The sequence below is a fragment of the Cucumis melo genome, chromosome 12 (assembly GCF_025177605.1).
Source record: "Cucumis melo cultivar AY chromosome 12, USDA_Cmelo_AY_1.0, whole genome shotgun sequence".
In the NCBI taxonomy this organism is placed as follows: domain Eukaryota; kingdom Viridiplantae; phylum Streptophyta; class Magnoliopsida; order Cucurbitales; family Cucurbitaceae; genus Cucumis; species Cucumis melo.
The window spans coordinates 958,830-979,368 of record NC_066868.1 but is presented as its reverse complement, the minus strand read 5'-3'; the positions used below and the strand labels follow the sequence as shown (position 1 = coordinate 979,368).

Genomic DNA, 20,539 nt, shown 5'->3' with positions numbered 1-20,539 from the left:
CTCCAAATTTCGTTGATTTAACAATAATTTCATAAATAATATATAAGACGCAATTGTTATTTTGAATTCAAATTTTATACGTTATCCCTGCAAATATATCTATAAGATTACGAGGTTTGTTATATTTTAAACAATTTATTAATAACATCGGTAATTATTACAATTTTTTAAATGACCTCAAATATTCACGGCCTTTTTGCAATTAATTGAATCTTCTTCTCCCGCAAGTTGAAAAAACACAATAGAGAGACTTTTTTTTCTTTTAGCAAAAAAGATGGATAGAGATGAGTGTGGTGTGACGGTTTCCGATGTTCTAACCGGAAGAGAGACGTTGGTCAATGGAGAGGAAGACGTTAGACGAACAGAAGATGACGGTTTTGCGTTGTTTACGGTAGCTCTGACGTTCGTTTCAACAACTTTGCAATGTGTTTAACGGGCGGTTTAACCATGGTTTTGGAGCCGTCGGAGGTTGGTTTAGCCATCAGAGGAAGACTTTAGAGTTTCGATGTCAGTGGCAATGGACTTTCTTTAGCAGCGTTTGACGGCGTTCGACGTTGGTCGTGGGTTTGCGGCGGGTTCTAACGTTTCAATGTCTATTGAAGTCTGGTTTGGTCGACTTTCACAGGTTTAGTCGCAAGCAAGGCAAAAATTCTAAAGTCTCCAATCAGATGAGCCGACAAGAAGAAAATATAAGTATGATGACTTTGAAAGGTTTGAAGGAGACAAGCTGGAAGCTCCAATGGAAGTTTGATTTTTGATGTGTTAATCATGTGTTGGGAGTTTGATTTTAATTACAAGGTATTTGTAGTCTCTTGAATAATTGTATTTAGGATTCATTTTTTTTAGTTAGGTAGGGGTATTTAAGACATTTGTTTCAACAATTAGTTTTCCATATTTTTTTAATTTTATTATTTTATCAATTTAAATAAAAATTTGTTATTTATTCAAAATAAACCCCCTATTTTACTATTTTTATTGTAAGCCCTTCATTTTACCATATATGATGAGTTGAGTGTTATGGAGGCCCTTTAAAGATTTTCTACCTTGTTCAATTATATGTGAAATATAGGAATAGGATAGATTACCATTTAACTTGTTTTTGGGCTTTCCTTTAGCCCAATATATATTTGATCATATTGGTGTGGAAAGCCCAAAAACAAAATGGGTCATTAAATCTACCTTAACAAAAAGAATCTACTTGAATTAAGATGCCTTCAAAACTAAATTTGTTTTAACAAAACAAAAAAACACCCAGAACACAACATGGCCTAATCCTTGTGTTAAGGCATCACAATAAATCTCACACTCTTTTCCTCATTGTAGAGAACAAGTGGTTGTGGATGTTTGGGTGATAGACTTTTTATGATGGCAATTTTCTCCCTTTTTATCGTCTTAAAAACTTACTTGTGTGTAATCTATATCCCTCGAAAACCACCAAATTGATAAACTATTCAGAATAGAGTCATTAACAACTCAAGTAGTCTACTTAATTTGTGGTGGCCTTGAGTTGTGATAGATAACAATTAGAGATCGTTTGTTTCACGGTGGGTAGACATCTTGATTACCACATTTGTTTGGATATTTGAAGATCACGGACGATATCTCAAGAGTTTTGGATGTCCTCCTGCGACTAGAGTTCTTGATGATATTCCCAATATTCATATTTACTTTTCTAACTTTTTTTTTTCATATAGATATATAAAATATAAGTTTCATCCTTGTTTATATTAATTTTATAATTAAAATAAAAAATTCCCCCATCTTTTTACTACTATGTAATACACTTTTGTTAATTATGTTGCAGTTGTTTTATCTATTTTAAAAAATTCAAATTCAAATCTAAATTAAAATATATTTTTATAAATATATCTCAAACTAATATATTATTATTTGTGAGAAAATTGACAAATAAAATACTAAAACTATATTAATTTAAACAGATGTAAAAATAAAACATGGGAAGTGAGTTCAACTTATATTAATTAATTAATTATAAAATAATGAATAACATTAAGACATTTTAGACATTCTCCGATAGAAATCGCACCAAACAAATACAAGTATCCAAGTATTCATAATATCTTCAAAACTATTCCTACAAAACAAACATGGTTATCGTCTAGGAATATTGGACAAATATAATTCTCTATAATTTTGAGCATATCAATATTCTGGTTATCTGCATTTCCAAAAAACAAACGACTCTTATAGGGTATTTCAACTCGAATTATTTATAAGTAATATGTCGTTTGTCATGCTCTCACCATGTGTGTGGACCTTTTTAATCATCTCTTCGTGCATGTCCCACTAATCATTGTCGTTTGGGTTTGTTCCGTCGACTAGAAAAATATTTTAATTAACCATGGAGAAAACCCACTTCTTTATGGAAGTAAACGATAAAGCAACATATACATGGATTATTGTAGGGAAAAAAAGAGAACATAATAAGAAAGACATTTAAATTAAGTTGACATGATTAACCCATAAATACGTAAGATTGTCAAGATACAAAGATTCCAATATCTGCTCGACTAATAGCACCTCACACATTGCACATAATGAATGGGTAGTATTCATATAAAAAGATTGGTACGTGTAACAATTAGTAGATAAGATATGTCACATTATTAGAAATGATTCAAACACATGGCTCAATCTTCAAACTTCACAAAAATGATTCTTAGTAGTTTGTAGAATAGTAATGAAATGCTCAATAGACAAAGATCTTCATGAAAGACAACTCCTATGATTTGGTTCAACATTTGATGGCTGAGATTAGTTTGATGTGACAAAGAAAAACAGAAAATCCTTTAAAATTTATAATAATTTTGGATGATGAAGTTTTTTAGGGACACCAAAGTTTTTTTTAAGGGCATTATTTTTGGTCTAAAATTCTAAAGTCATATATTGTATGGGGTACCTTATCCTCTCTCCCCTCTCCCAATCCACCATATATATTATTCCACATTGGCAGCTTTCCCTTCTTATTACTTTATAAAGTTCTAAGGCATTTTGTCCATTTAACTTAGTATAAGTGGCAGACATAATCTATGTATCACACATTCAATATATATATATATATTGGACCACAGACACACAGTGTTTTGTTCCTTAAAAAAACATAAAAACTTAGGTCTTTTCTTTTTTGCCTTAATACCCTCAAATGACACCTAACCCCTTTCTTTAATATAGAGAAAAAGTCCCACTCTTGTTTGTATCAGATACCTCTTTTGTATTATTTGATAGAGTTAAATATCAAGGGACTACTCACTTTTATTTTATTTTTTTAAAAAATTTTTATATCCAATCATTTGACATTTAAAAAACCCCTCAATACAATTTCCTGAGTTTACATTAGGATTAGTAAACTATGATATGATGTGTTTGGGAATTACTTACGAACAAACATAGAAGTTTGATTAAAACAAGATAGGTTGATTTGTGCTTTAATTGGACATTCAATTGTTCTAAATAAAAGTAAGGTCATGGGGTTTGTTTTTGTTTCTATGTTTAAAAGTGTATAAAGAAAAACAATAAAACTATTGTATGTTATGTTTTGAAAACTATTTTAAAAAAGCAACTAAAAAAACGTTTTCATTATCTTTTATTTTTATTTTCTGTTCTCGGCAAAATTATTCATTTTAAAAACAAATTAGAAATTTGTTCAATTATGATAAAATTAACTAAATTATTTACAAACATAATGGCAAAATTACTAACAAATTTTCTCTCACCAAATATTATTCTCAATTTTTGAACATTATTCTTTTCCTTTTCTTTTGCAGATTTAAAAACCACTAAAAATAAATAAATAAATTTACACTTAGATTTTTCTACAAAGTATAAATATTTTGTTAAATATTCTATTTTTGACAATTTTCTTTTAAAAAACTATATCCCATAAATCTGTATTGTTTTCAATCTAAGAATAGCTTTCCATCTATTCTTTACAAAGAATTATATTAGTTAAAGTGAGCTTAATTGAATGATAATTTGATATCTAGATGTGGAGGTTCGAATCTCTCAACCTCAAAATTGTAATATTATAAAAAATTGATATTAAGATATATTTTGATAATTATTTGATTTTTTTAGTTTTGATTAAAAAATAATTATAAAGTTTTAAATTGTTCTAAACAGAGCAAAATAAAAACGAATAGGAAGAGGAGATATATACTATAAACTAATTTTTTTTTTTAAAAAAATCCCAGTTTGATTTCTAAAAATTTAGAATTTAAATTGATAGATTCTTTTCAATAAACTATTTCTTTATCTGATGTGTAGTAGAAATAGTTAGATTAAATTCAATTCTTTTATTCTATTCTTCTTTTATTTAATTTTAGAAAAACTAAATTTGGAAGAATATGTATATTTAATCCATATGTTCTAAGAAGGTATCTTTTTAGTTCCAGATTTAATTAATTGATTTTTTATTTTTAAAATTTTAAATTCATATACATTTTTAGTCCATTATTTTTTAAAAATAAGTTTAAAACATCTCAAATTACTTTGTATTTCTATTTTAAATAATTATAAATGATATATAACGAAATTTTAAAGGATTATCCAAAGAAGATTAATTTAATCTTAGATCGTTATCTATTAAATATTATTCCTCTCTTTTCTATTTTTCTTTATACTTTAAGAACTCCTAAAAAAACATTATCATGTAATTAATTAGTATCCAACTAATATTCTACCATCCAAATATACCATCTTTAAAAATTACTAACAAAAAAAAAAAAAAAAAAAAGAGGGGTATTTAAATATAATAATAATCCATTAAAAAGTTCAATAATTACTATTTAATTAGATGATTTTAAGCATGGATAAATATAAAGATAAAGAAACACGTGAACCTAAGATGAGTTTAGCTAAGAAATACTTTCGCGAGGAGTGTCAATCCATTTAGGAACATAATTAATTTTATATAAGCATAATATTTAAGAAAAACATAAAATCAATGAGTAAATAACATAATCTATAAAACTCTCACAAAACTACATAGGGTTTGCTTTCACAAACTAGATACAATTACCTTATCAGTCCATAGATAAACTGAAGAGAGAATTTATGAACCATGAGTTACAATCCTGAGAAAGAAGATAAAAATACATGGTGTGGTTGAGTGTCCTCTAGAATCTCCATCCCCTTCTGCTTTGTTTTGTCTTATAAAAATCGATCATATATATAAAAATTTGGAGCGTAGCTGTGCTTTAACTATGCTTGTCGAAGCGGTGCTCTGTGCATGCCTTCATCACATTGAGGGTAGCCGTACTACCGAAAAAATGGGTTCTTCGATCTTAGAAAGTATGCTTTAATTTTTTTTCTTTTTTTTTGCTATTTTTGCACCATTTTGATCTGAATTTCAATAAAATGTGTCGAGGATCTCATTGTTTGTTTTCCTGTCAAAACACTAAATTCTAAGAAGTAGCCGATTCAAATGATAACAAAAAGCTCTTTTATAGAGCTATCTCAAGTGCTAGCCAAATATGTGTTGATATACAATCTATATTACATTATGGGACTTGAAGGAAATATCGAACAATAGTTATTCTAAGTAGTGATTTGGTGGTCTAGTGTGGGAGCAGATAAGTGATTCTAGTAGTGGTTCAAAACAGAAGAAAGTCTTTGAGTAAAAGCTAAGAAATTATTTGTTGGGAATGCTAACAATATGAGCACATAAAAGATAGAGTAAGATTGTCAAAAGGCTCTGGATCATATGTTGACATTATATTTCTCGTCGAGGGAGAGATAGTGACTTCTTTTGAAGAATAAAGAATCCATTCTTATGACATGCTCACTTTATCATTATGGAGAATGTGGTGTTAGCGGTTCCATAAGTTTGCACTTGGTCATTGACTTGTGATTATGCAAGGCGTGTGGTGGAAATTGTGTCTCGATGGCTAAGGAACTTTTGGGGGGAGCCAAGTAGGGTGGAAGTCACATCCTAAAATTTAGCAAAATTTATCGACATGTAACAAAAAAGAGAAATAATTGAAGATGTTATTCCACACGGTCTACTCTTAATCGTGGTGTGGTCTATAGTTCTATGAGTTCAGAATTATGATTGTTAGAAAAGCCAAATGATGTATGACGAGCTATAAATTCTTCAAATATCTCAAATCAGATTGGTTAAAAGAAGAGATTAGCTCCAAACATTATAATTAAAAAAGAGTATCTCTTTACTTTTAAATCGTCTCAAATCAAAAGTCACTTTAAGTTTGGGGGTGTGCTACCCTAGTTAAATTCTCCTTTGTATTCTTTACTTTGAGAGTGAAAAAATGTTGGGGGAAATCCCTCCCACTTCTACCACAAAAAATAAACAAAGAAATAAAAAGAAGTTAAAAGAAAACAATTAATAGAACTAAAAACATAAAGAATTTACGTGGAAAACTCCCAACTCGAAGAAAAACTACAACCCACTAGAAAGAAACTTACTATGTAAAAAATTGTTACAATCACATAAAACAAATCTCTCTCTGATTTCAATTGTAAGAGTACTTTCTTAAAGCTTTTATACACTTTTCACACTTTTTCCTACTCTTAAACTAGCTGGAAATACAATAAGGAAATTCTATTAGAGTTAGTGCACTCAAGTTTAACATGTTTCTAACTACAATAAGCAAAAAGCAAAGACATGAATTTTCTAAACCCTTTTAAGAACATATGATAAATCCACGACTTTCCTTTCTAAAACATTTTTTTTATGTTGGACAACTATACTTTTAGGACTTCATCAAATATTTCAACAAAAAATTGTATGAATGTAGTACTAAACATTAAACGAGTAGTCTTACTTTGTCGAGAGTAGATAATTAATAATGGAAAAAGAAATAAGAGTATAATTGAGAAGATATAATTGGAGCATAAGTATGGAGGGGTGTGGCATCCACGAAGGGCGTGTTTGGGATAGGAATTAGACAACACATCAAATGATTATGAAAGTGATTGTAACTTTATTGATGTTTCTGTATTTCACATATGAAATATTACAGCATACAAGTATATTTATACACAAAATTAAGGTTAAATAAGGGAAGAATAATAGTGTTAAATACAGCATAATCTCCTCCATGATATTTGAGCATAATCTCCTCCATGATATTTGAGCATAATCTACTCCATAATATTTGCTCTAATTTCATTAATACCCTCCCTCAAACTCAAGATGGGAGTGTCGAGACCACCTTGAGTTTGTGAATTAACTGAGTGAAACGAGGAGAATGGAGAGCTTTGGTGAATATATCCGCAGGTTGATCGGTGGTAGAGATGGGTTGGAGATGAAGTGTGTTGCTCTGTAGGTGGTGGCGAACAAAGTGACAGTCATTCTCAATATGCTTTGTTCGTTCATGGAATACATCATTGTGTGCAATCTGAATAGCACTGTGATTATCACAATGAAGAATAGTGGGTGATGTCTGTGGGGCCCCCATATCAGTAAGAAGCCAACGCAGCCAAATTAATTCTGAAGTAGCATCAGCCAGTGCACGATATTCAGACTCTGTGCTGGAACGGGAAACAACAGATTGTTTCTTACTTCGCCAGGAGATAAGAGCGTCACCTAGATAGAAGCAATAGCCAGTGGTAGACCGTCTATCAGTAGGATCACCCGCCCAATCAGCATCAGAGAAACCAGAGAGAACCAGGGAGGATTGGGAGGAGAACTGTAGACCATGACCCAAAGTACCTTTGATGTAGCGAAGAATGCGAAGGACGGCAGTGAAGTGAATTGTACGAGGGGCAGCCATGAACTGACTAACAATATGAACTGCATACGCAATATCTGGACGAGTCACAGTTAGGTAAATTAGGCTGCCAACTAGTTGCCTATACAAAGTGGGATCTTCAAGGGGAACACCATCAAAAGGAGTGAGACGCACATTCGGATCCAGAGGTGTTGAGAAAGTGGCAGAATCAGTAATACCAGATCGATTGAGGAGGTCAGACGCATATTTTGCTTGAGATAAATAGTAGCCACTAGATGATGAGGAGATCTCAAGACCAAGAAAATAGTTGAGATTTCCTAAGTCCTTCATCTCAAAATGCTTACCCAGGTAACATTGCAAATCAGATATGGCTTGAGGGTCATCACCTGTAATAATCATGTCATCCACATATAAGAGAAGGAGAACAATACCATTAGGCGTCTGACGAGTAAATAAGGCGGAATCATGAGAACTGGAGGTGAACCCGAGTTGTGTAATGGTTGAACTAAAGGTTGCAAACCAAGCTCGAGGAGCCTGTTTGAGGCCGTAGAGAGCACGACGAAGAAGGCATACTTTCTGTGGTGGTGGAGTAGTGCCAGGTGGTGGTTTCATATAGACTTCTTCAGATAGGGTTCCATTTAGAAACGCATTTTTAACATCCATTTGAAGAAGGGGCCATTGTTTTGCAGCTGCAATGGCTAGAAGACTACGGACAGATGTCATTCGAGCTACTGGAGCAAACGTTTCTTCATAATCAATCCCATATTCCTGAGAATATCCTTTAGCAACAAGACGTGCTTTGTATCGTTCAATAGAGCCATCAGAGTGCGTTTTTATTTTAAAAATCCACTTACAGCCAATAGGTTTCTTACCAGGAGGTAGGTCAACATAATCCCAGGTGTGAGTTTTGGCTAAGGCTTGAAGTTCATTATCCATTGCTTGCTGCCACAAAGGGTTAGTACTGGCTTCTTTATACGAGGAGGGTTCAACTAAAGACATGATAGTAGAAAAACAATGGTACTCTTTGAGATGAGAAGGAGTTTCTCTTACCCGGGTGGATCGTCGGACAGGTGCATGTTCAGGTTCCTCACAGGGGACAGATGGGAGTTCCGGGAGTGCGGAGGTAGTGTGCGATTCAGTGAGCTCAGATGTGAGTGGGGGACAAGATGTAGTGTTGGATGGTGAATCAGGAGTGGGAAATAGAGGGGTAGAGGGATCAGTAAAGAATGAGTGCGGACTAGATAGAGAGGCATGAAATGAAGAAAGACTAGAAAACATACGATGTTCCCAAAAGGTGACATGGCGAGAAATACGTAATCGTTGAGAGATAGGATCCCAACAACGAAAACCTTTATGTTCGGTGCCATAACCCAAGAAACAACAGAGACGAGCACGAGGTTCCAGTTTGGTATGTTCATGGGAATGTAATAACACAAAGCATGCACACCCAAAGACTTTGAGATGAGAGTAAGTTGGAGGAGTACCGTATAGTCGTTCAAATGGGGAAATATTGTGTATGACCTGAGATGGAAGGCGATTGATGACATAAACAGAGGTGAGGGCAGCCTCTCCCCAAAATTTTTCAGGACAGGATCCAGAAAGGAGTTGGGCACGAACAGAGTCTAAAATGTGACGGTGTTTGCGTTCCGCTCGTCCATTTTGCTGGGAAGTGTGAGGACATGAGCGTTGAATCAAAGTGCCTTGTTGTGCAAGGAAGGAAAGAAAACGAGAGTCCTTATATTCCATTGCATTATCTGTGCGAAGAATTTTGATTTTGCTAGAAAATTGTGTTTGAATCATATTTGCAAAATCAACATATATTTGATATAAGGAGGAACGGTTTCTGAGAAAGTAAATCCAAGTGAATCGAGAATAATCATCAATAAATAACACAAAATATCGATAACCATTAACAGTAGGACATGGAGCAGGTCCCCAAATATCAGAGTGAATTAGGCCAAAAGGTTTATCACATAAAGAAGCAGACTTAGGAAAGGACAAAGCAGGTTGTTTCGCCATTTTGCAATGTAAACAATCAAAAGTATTAAACTGAGAAACATTGTTTAAAAGACCAGTAGAAGTTAAACTACGAAGTTTATTAGAGGATGCATGACCTAAACGAAGATGCCACTGAAATAGAGTGTTATCAGTGACGGGAGCAGAGATGGCTGGAAACACAGGAGAATGTAGGGATGTGAGCTCAAATAATCGACCCACCTTCCGTCCCGTACCAATCACTTGTCCTGTCTGAGAATCCTGAACCTGACAACCATGAGAAGAAAAAATAATAGTAAGTCCGAGATCACATAATTGACCAACAGAAGCTAGGTTGAATGTGAGATTTGGGACATGATAGGTGTTGGAAAGTTTGATGGTGGGTGTATTAACGGTGCCAATGTGGGAAATAGACATGGAATTACCATCAGCAGAGTGGATCGGGGGAAGTGATTGAACAGGAATATGAGATGATAATAAGGAAATGTCAGAAGTCATGTGATTACAACAGGCAGAGTCAAGGAGCCAAGAGGTACCTGGGGTGACAGCAAGAGCAGTAGATTGGGAAGAGATCACCTGTTTCAGTAAATCATGAAGATCAGTCAACTGAAGACTCGAAGGTTCAGTGATGTCAGATGTAGCAGCAGCAACAACAGATGAAGAACCGGCTTTATGGGAAAATTTGGGTTTGTGTGAATGACCAGGAGGGCGGGGTGGGCGTGTTGGACAATTATCCAAAATATGACCTCGTTTGTGACAATACCTGCACTCAATAGTAGGACAGTTAGCAAACTTATGACCATGAAGTTTGCAATTCTTACAGAAGATGGTCTCATTAGCTTGTCGGAGATGAGTAGTTGCAAGGGCGACATCAGAGTGCAGGGAGGAGACAATGCCAAGTCTTTTCTCCTCAAATAAGATTTCTTGAATAGCAGCATCAAGAGATGGCAGAGGATTACGATGTAACAGAGCAGCACGAACGGATTCATATTCTGGTCGGAGACCCATTAATACTTTGATGAGACGAATATGATCAGGGCTAATTTTTGCCTGATCCAACTGAGTCCAAATAGGCTGAAGAGTGGCGAGATATTCATTCACAGATTGTCCCATTTCCTGATTGAGACTAACAAGTGTAGAGTGCAGCTGATAATAATGAGCCAGTCCTATAGACTGAAAACGTGTGTATAGAAAATCCCAGAGTTCTTTTGCACTATCAAAGGCATCAAACTGAGTGTGGATGGCTGGAATAGAAGTATTACCTAACCAAGTGATAATTTGGTGATTTTTGCTGTCCCAATCCTCAAGTCTTTCAATGTACTGAATATCCTCTGCACTGGTTTCATGGACAATAGGTTTGACAGGTTTGGTAATATCTCCCGTGACGATACGCCATAATTTTCGACCTATTAGAAAACTCCTCATTTGGTGGGCCCAGGTAATATAGTTTGTGCCATCAAGGATGGTGCTAATGGGGCGAGCTACGTCATTTTTCTCCATCTCGTCGGATAGAGGGGGCGGAATTAATTTCACGACTGATTGGACGAAGAGGTATACAGGAACACAGATTTCAAGTGGGCTAGTGGAGAGGAGTGGGCTAGTGGGCTAGTGGGGGTGATGTTTTATATGGTTTATATAGTGGGCTAGGAAGGCAGAAGTGGGCTAGTGGGCTAGTGGGGGTGATGTTTTATATGGTTTATATAGTGGGCTAGGAAGGCAGAAGTGGGCTAGTGGGGGTGATTTCATAAACACCTGGATCTGCAATGAAATCCTTCAGATCGGCGTGACAGCGGCAGAAGTGAGGGTTTTGAAATGGCGCCTAGTACGATCCGGAAGGCGGTCGGAGCTCTGAAGGACCAGACGAGTATTGAATAGACTAGTATTGGCGAAGGTGTCGGACCTTGAGGTGGCGATTGTGAAGGTAGTGGAATAGATCGATGCTTGGCGGCAGAGTCCAAACCAATAAGGCGTGTTGGTCGGCCGACGGATGAAGAGACAAAGAGTGAAGGTTGGGAGGACTCGGAGGCGAAGACAGAAACAGGAAGGCCGCGGGAGGACTCGGAGGCGGAAGCTTCGACTGGATCTGCTGACAGAAGTCGACCGGCAGACAGAAATCGGACGAGGACGGATTCGCGGATGAGGACGGATTCGCGGACGAGGACGACCGGCAGAAACTGATTCGCGGATGAGGACGGCGGCGGCGGCTAGGTTAGAAACTTGGCTCTGATACCATGTAACTTTATTGATGTTTCTGTATTTCACATATGAAATATTACAGCATACAAGTATATTTATACACAAAATTAAGGTTAAATAAGGGAAGAATAATAGTGTTAAATACAGCATAATCTCCTCCATGATATTTGAGCATAATCTCCTCCATGATATTTGAGCATAATCTACTCCATAATATTTGCTCTAATTTCATTAATAGTGATTTTGTGTAATTAAAATTTGGTCCAAACAAAATCATAAGACATTGTTTGGTAGCAAAGAAAGATCCTTTCCCAAATTGCAATCGAACCCTTGAGAAAAAGTTGGGTTTCAAATGGGTCCCTAAAACCCCCCAAGTCATTATATTGGAAAACAAATGTAAGTGCTTTCTCCAAAATACTCATAACTCTCCCCCATTCCATAAAGCCCACACACCATTAATTATTATGCATGCAATTTAATTTTTCCTAAACACACATTTTAATTTCTTTTCTTTTTTTTTTCTAATTTAATTTAATTTTATTATTATTAATAATATTTCTTTTGGGCAACTAAACTCCATGTGTTCTAGCTTTTAATTTAAAAAAAAAAAATACAAAGAACATTCATTCCTTTCTTTTTCTTTGGAGGAAAAGATTATTATTATTTTGTTTCTTCTTTTAAAAAAAGTATTATTTTGGTGGGAGAAGAAGAAAAAGAGAGGAAAATGAATCTGTTAAGGCTTTTGAGTGGTGGTGATGGTGGGGTTGAGCCACAAACCATACTCGTGGGGGGGTGAGAAAGAGAGTTTTTTCCACGTGTATAGTTTGTGATTGGGGAATGGAGGATGATGATATTGGAATTTGCGCCTCTTTCCAGGTAATTATGATAGGATTGATCCATTAGATCTTTTCAAATTAGAATTAAAACCCAATCCTAAATTGTATACACACTCCTAAACACTTTTATTTGTCTTTTATTTGAGAGGTATCCATATTCTTTCAAAAGTTTTGGGAGATTATCCTTTCATTTCTTTTGTAAACATTTCAAAAAGCTATCTCTTACTAAAAATCTTTTTAACAATTTTTTCAAACGATAATTTAGACTCAAAACCAAATTTGCATAGTTCATTGGAAAGTGTGTGAGAATGGTAAAATTTCCACCAAACCCAAATGATATTTTTTAAAATTAAAGTATAGGAAGTTATATATATATAAAAGTTCGTATTTTTATTATTAAGGTTAGGGGGAAATAGAATAGTTTGGCCGACAAATGGAAAAAGAAAAAAAAAATGAAATAATAAAGTGGAAAAAAGGGGAAAAAGGATTGATAGTGATGGGTTTAGTTAGTGGGTTAATTACTTGTTAATAGTTAAGTGTGTTATTATAAGTGAAATGAAATGATTAACTTCATATTCATTTAATTAATTCAGTGACATAAGTTTGTGGTTTTACTGTTTCCTACTACTAACTATACCTTTCTCTTTCTCTACTTTTATGTTCTTTTCTTTTTCTTTTAATTAAATTACTTCTTTTTTATTAGATAATATAATGTACCAATCATACATATAATTGATATGCAACTCCACTAAAAACAACTTTTATATTTACTTATTAAAATTTTCAAGGAGTTATTGGTTCTTGATTAGAAAAAAAAAAATCCAATATAAAATTAACAAAAATTGTTGTAAATGACAAAATGGTCAAAAATAGTTATAAAATATAACAAAATATTATTAATTTCTATCAAATCATTGATAGAATATGAAATTTTGTAAATTTATTTGATTAGTATACATATACAACTTCTTCAACTAATTAAAATATATAATTTAGATAAGAATTAAAGATGTTTTCAAGTCTTTCCATTCCAATACGTTGTTGAAATCACTAAAAAGAGTTTAAGAAAAAGGTAAGCTTTTTTCTTTTTTAATTCGTTAAAAGAAAATTAACACAAAGAGAGGAAATCCTTTAAGAGAGAAAACCTCAAACATTTAGATCCCTTTTGTAAATCATATTTCACCAATGTTCTAAAACAAATCAAATTAAATTTTAAAAACTATGTAAAAAGATAGTCTCTAAAGCCTAGTTTTTGTTTTTTTAAAATTGGAATAAAAATTTAAAAAATTATTTTAAATGATATATAACTTTAAGAATTTAATTATTTTAATAAATAATATGAAAACAATAATAAGAAATTATTATTATTATTATATATATGTGTTAATTAATATCATTCAATTTTAGTATTATATTTCAAAACATGGGAATTAAAATGAGATCAATTTGTTATGTACCCAAATATTAATTGGGTTGAAGTATATCCTAAGAACATGTCTTTTTCTTGGAGTCAACTAAGAAAGATAAATTTTGGGGACAAAGGTCATAATAAGAATGAGACTTTGGAAATTGAAGTCTTAAGGGTTTTATTCATTTGTCAACCACTTGGGATAAAAAAAAAAAAAAAAAGAAGAAGAGGTAACTAATTAATCCTTGGGAGGTTAATTAGTTAAGCTTTATTCTAAGAAAATTAACTAAATTTTGTATTATTGTTTCTAATTAAAGTCAATTTGAAAATCTCCTTTATTAATGTGTGCCCTACATGATTAACATATATAAATAGGCATGATTGAAACCAAATTAAGAAAGATATATACTCACTATTTAGTCCCAATTTTATCCAAATTGAGGTAGGGTTTTAATTATTTACATATAGAAATAAATTGAGAGGTAAAAGTTTAATATAATTGGTCAAAATAATAAGCATATCTAATTAATAGTAATTAGTGGGTAATATTTTTCGAGTATGAAAATTTCAAATTTTTATTTAAATGCTTAAAATAAAAATTTTAAAACATTCAAAACTGTGTAGGGTAATTGTGGATCTCACATCACAGTATTTTAAAAGAATTACAAATATAACAAAATCTATTAACGATAGAGTCTAAAAGTCGAGTATAAATTATGCTCTGGAAATGTACGTACATTGTGTTATATCAACTAATACTTTGTGTTTCATTGTTATATTTCAAACTACCTTAAATATTTTTAAGGCTATCAATTGAGTCAACTCAATCAATATAAATAACAAATATCAATCCATGTATTATTTTCCTAAATTACATTATACTCCCCCATCCCTCCCAAACTTGGGTAATTACTCAACTAGTTAGACCATATATCTATTTTATTGACCAATATGTCAAAGATTTGTACTCGTATCGACTCATCTATGTTTTCATTGGAATTTAATTCTTCAGCTAGTAGTTCGATGGCTTCATTGAATAATCAATTTGTTTATTATAAGAAAATTGAGTTTATTACATTTTTTTTAGCCAATAAGTTAGTTTGACACAGCAAGAGAAAAATCAAATCAAACCTAATCAAGTTACATCTCTAGATATGATGTACATAAAGATTAGATATACTAAAAGGAGAAAACAAAAGGATCATAGGCCAAAGGATATGTTATATTGTGTATAAATGATCCTAAGCAAAGAGGTTTAGGGTGGCCAAATTCTTTTGATATATTACAACTCATTGGTTGACTTTGGGATAAGATGGTAAAGGCAGCTATAGCTTGGGTTCATAGTAAGAATGAGACAATTCAATACATCTTTTTGCTACAAACCAAATATATATCACTTTTTTTTAGCAGCCAAAATGAGAGAAATTAGAAAGAAAAAAGATAGAGAGAGATTTTTATAAATGCTAGTAAATCTAATCAAACTTAATCACACACCCACGAAACAATGGATGAATGACATGTAAACAAATATAACAAAATCCTAAACTATATATAACATGTACTCAAAGCACTCATATTCTCGCCTGCTAGACTTTATATATTTGCAACCAACACCACTAACAATATCATAGTAGTAAAACAATAGAGTAGGTTTGAAATACATTGACACCACTCAAAATAACTTTTTAAAGTGCATTTTAAAAAGATTTTATCAAAAGAATTCAAATTAAAAATGAAACTTTTTTTTTTTAAACGAACTCAAATCAATCCAAACCGAATGTGGTATCATATAAAATCATCCGTCGAGTGAAAAATTGGAGCACATAGTTTAGATGAGAGGATGTTGCATCTTTTTTCATGTATTTATCGTAATATATATATGTCCACACACATATAGAGTATATATATATATATATATTAAATATTTTATTGGGTAATTGAGGTATGTTATAATATATAAAGCATAATGGATTGCATGATAATTACTTATTTGTCGCATGTGCGTTTAGATGAAAAGATATATGCACGCTCTAAAAGCCCTACAAAGAGTATATTTGTGTCAATAATAATATTTACCACAAATCTACACACACACACACATACATATATAACAAGAAATTAAAAGATATATACATATAGGCATGGGTTTTTTAGTGGGGCTTCACTTTCATTTTCGAATCTAATTTTATTGTGTATAAAAGGAGAGAGAGAGACAGATAGAAAGAGGAAGAGGACCACCTAATTAAAGCCTCACCACCCATGTTCATACATACAAACAAAATCCAAGACAGGGACTTCACCCTCCATCCATTCTATTATTGTTTAAATGCTAATTAACTACCCTAATTTTCTTGTTTAAATTCTTCTATCTCACTTGTACTAAAATAAAACTTATTTACTCTCTCAAAATTTATCTTTTGAATAACGGTTGTACCTACTTGTTTCTATTATTAACAAAACATTCATATGACAACATTGGTTTTAATTGAATTAGTACTAAAGTAATTAAAAGTACTAGAAGTTTATATAATCAAAAGTTTTAAACCCCCAAAGTTCTTTCTTTCTTTTTTATGTATAAGTGAAATATGAAAATTCGAATTCTTTACTTCATTAAACAACTACATGTCAATTATCATGAAGTAAATACTCACTCCCATCGTTTAGGATCAAAATTTAGAAACAAAATCTTAGAGCCCTATAAATGATATTTACCTAATTAACGAAAGGGTGTTGATAAAACAAACCAACTAATATAACATAATTCACAACCACTTTACTTTATGCAAAAAAAAAAAAATCATGCACTAAATTTTAGGCCAAGATAGGAAGAGATATTATTATTATTAATTTCTTTTTCTCCTTTTTCCCTGCCGGCAAGTGGCGACAAACGAAAGATGGATCCAAAAGCCATTGCCAAAAGAAACCTATAAAAAAAAAATTGGTTAAAAAATCTATGATTAGATTCTTATAACTAGTTTACATTACATCCACACGAGCAATAGATGGACTTTTAAGCAAAATTATCCGTACTATATACATTATGAAATTAAAATTTATTAAAATCATATAGATTTTTTATTATTAGAAAGAGACATAAAAATAAAATTAAGGTTGATTTATGAACCAATGAACAATAGACACAAAGAAGAACATATTCTTAATGGAGTGTGCTCTATGGCGTGAGCCTGAGGTTATCCTAACGTTGTAATAATCTAATTAAATTACATCGAAAATGGCAAAAACAACTTACAAACAAAAACCACATAATATATCTTTGTCTGAAGACCCTCTATGTGTCTATGTGTGTGTGTGTGTTTTTTTTTTTTTTTTTATCTTTTTCTATAAATAATTTTTTTTTTTAAAAAAAAGGACCCCATAAATGGAACCCCACCAATTTGGGTATAAAATGCAAATCATCAGACTCAAAAATTTTCAAGCCCCTCAAGTTTTTTTAGATCTTTTTTTCTTTTTTCTTTTGCACAAAAGAGAGAGGTAGGAAGGTAGCTGTTAGCACTATTGTCTTTTGAAAGGGTTGTTGATTGAACTTGTAATGTATTTATACATATAATGGCTAGAGAGAAGTAGTTATATATATAGATATAGATATAGTATTTATATATATATAGTTTTCCAAAGGAAAAATGGGATGTGAAGAAGAAATTTTGATAATAAGAAGCTATGATGGGCAATCTGCAGATAGAGGTAGAGTGGAAGATCTAGAGAGAAGATGCGAGGTAGGGCCATCTGAAAGAGTTTTTCTCTTCACAGACACTATGGGTGACCCCATTTGTAGGATCAGAAACAGTCCCCTGTACAAGATGCTGGTATTTCCTTCCCACCACTTCCCCTTCTTCCCTTTCTTGTTTTATTGTTTTTTTTTTCTTCTTCTTTATATAATATAGTAAACCTATTCACTTAAGTTTTTCGTTACTTCAGGTTGCCGAAGTGGATAACCAGTTGGTTGGCGTGATTCAAGGCTCTATTAAGGTTGTAACGGTTCATCAGGCGCCGAAAGACCGTGCCAAGGTTGGGTATGTTTTAGGCCTTCGTGTTGCGCCGTCGTTTCGCCGTCGAGGGATTGGTTGTAGCCTTGTTCGACGGCTTGAGGAGTGGTTTGTGATTAATGATGTAGATTATGCTTATATGGCGACGGAGAAAGACAATGAAGCCTCTGTGAAGTTGTTCATTAACAAGCTTGGATACACTAACTTTAGAGTTCCAGCAATATTGGTGAACCCGGTGAAACATTACCGATCATATCACCTCCCTTCTAACATCCAGATTGCTCGCCTAAAAGTAGACGTTGCAGAGTTTCTCTACCGAAAATTCATGGCCTCTACTGAGTTTTTCCCCCATGACATTGATCATGTGCTTAAACACAAGCTAAGTCTCGGCACATGGGTGGCTTACTATAAAGATGACGATGTCTCCTCCGCCAAATTCGAAACAAATAGTAGTAAGTCGGAGATAACAATACCGAAGAGCTGGGCAATGCTGAGTGTATGGAACAGTGGAGAGGTGAGTGTTAAACTACGACTATCAACACAAGAAGCTTGCTTCTTAGGCTGATAGGTTACAGTATATTTAATCATTTCATTAATTTTTTTTCACAAGGTGTTCAAGCTACGATTGGGGAAGGCACCATTGTCATGCTTGATATATACAGAGAGCTCCAAGGTGATAGACAAGATCTTCCCATGTCTAAAGTTGCCATCAATACCAGATTTCTACGAGCCATTTGGATTCTATTTTATGTATGGGGTTCATCGGGAGGGGACGGGGACAGGGAAGCTGGTGAGAGCGTTGTGCCAATACGTACACAACATGGCGGCTGCAGCAAGGGACTGTAAAGTAATAGTAACCGAGATTGGAGGAGAAGACTCTCTAAGAGAAGAGATTCCACATTGGAAATTGCTGTCATGCCCTGAAGATTTGTGGTGCATAAAGGCATTGAAGAAAGAAGCAAGAAATAGCCTACATGAGTTGACAAAAACCCCACCAACTACAAGACCAGCCCTTTTTGTAGACCCAAGAGAGGTATGATGATCAAAATCATATCAATATTAATAAATCCCAAACTTACTTTAGTTAATCACAAATCACAAACTAAACAAAAATCCGACATATAAATTATAAACTTTCTATCCTTTATGTACATACCAACATGTACACACTTCTAATAATAATGGGTTGATTTTTGTTCTTGTCCCTAATAAAAAAAACTATGACTTGCATGATTTTGGTTTTATTCTAATGATAAAGATCCATTTTGATTTCCTTCTATCTTAACCATACTCAAACCCATCAAACACGAGCCTTTCCATAATGTTAGGTAAAATTTTTGTTTAATGATGTACTGTATAAAAGGGGACCATAGTAAACTTCTATGCAAGGCTCAAGAAACTCACACTCATGTACTAGTCCAAATAAACTTGGGTATCAAGTGAGTAATAACTATCTTATTCTAGATGTCATGATCTATGTTCACACGACATACTCGAAAGAACTAATGATGTATCAATAGAGTTGATAAGAATAAATTGGGCTGAAAAGTGAAGATGCACCTTTAAAAAGAGTGGGACGATGTATGGAAGGGTTTCTTTTAAAACCCATGTCATATGTAAAAACATGTTTGGAAGGATTTATTCAAATGCTTAAAACAAATTTTCAGCACTTAAAATTGTTATTTGAGAAGTCATTTCAAACATGTCTTAATATCATTCAGATAGGTCTATATCTAGAAAATCCGTGTCAAATGGAGTGGTGGGAGCTTTTATGTTGTAACTTTCACAACGGTGACAAAAAATCTTGAAAGATTTCCCTAATTAGGAGCCACCTTCACTGTGTCCTTTGCAACTCAAAATAATAATACCAATCTCTCTCTGCTTTTTTGGGACAACTCAATCATCAGCCTGAAGGTGGTCCTTTCTTAATTATTCCACCTGGCTACAACCCTCTTTCTTTCTTTCCCGCAGTAAAAAAACATCATACTCAGGGTCCTATTCAGACTGGGGCGAATGACATTTTGAAGCATAATTTCATCTTGTTTTTTCTGTTTTGCTCCAAGTTTATGTCCATCAGATCAGTTGATATAGCAAAAGGATCTAGCTACACGAAAACAAGTAGTTCTATTTTCAACCTTAAAACGAAGTAAAGTGGCCTAAACTCGATTGGGATTATGTGTCTAAAAAATTGGATCAATTAACTCAAATAGGAAGTTATTCATGGAGGAATCCTAAAAGCTAAAAAGACAATCTTCTATATTTTGGTCATATATTTCAAATTATCTTGTTTGTTAATGCAAACAACAAAAATGCATTTCATAAATGAAATTATTCAGAACATTACAAATATAATCTTTTCGTTTGTTTATTGTCTGAAAGTTAAGATCCAAT

At 33.1% G+C, this 20,539-nt stretch overlaps 1 protein-coding gene across 1 annotated transcript; it reads left to right on the top strand.

The window, feature by feature from the left end:
• The first annotated feature begins 17,557 nt into the window (after positions 1 to 17,557).
• On the top strand, positions 17,558 to 19,381 carry LOC103497055 (probable N-acetyltransferase HLS1). Its single transcript, XM_008459120.3, has 3 exons — positions 17,558 to 17,968; positions 18,081 to 18,662; positions 18,759 to 19,381. Exons 1-3 carry the CDS (start codon positions 17,786 to 17,788, stop codon positions 19,185 to 19,187), a joined length of 1,194 nt encoding a protein of 397 aa, XP_008457342.1. The 5' UTR covers positions 17,558 to 17,785; the 3' UTR covers positions 19,188 to 19,381.
• Positions 19,382 to 20,539: the final 1,158 nt, after the last annotated feature.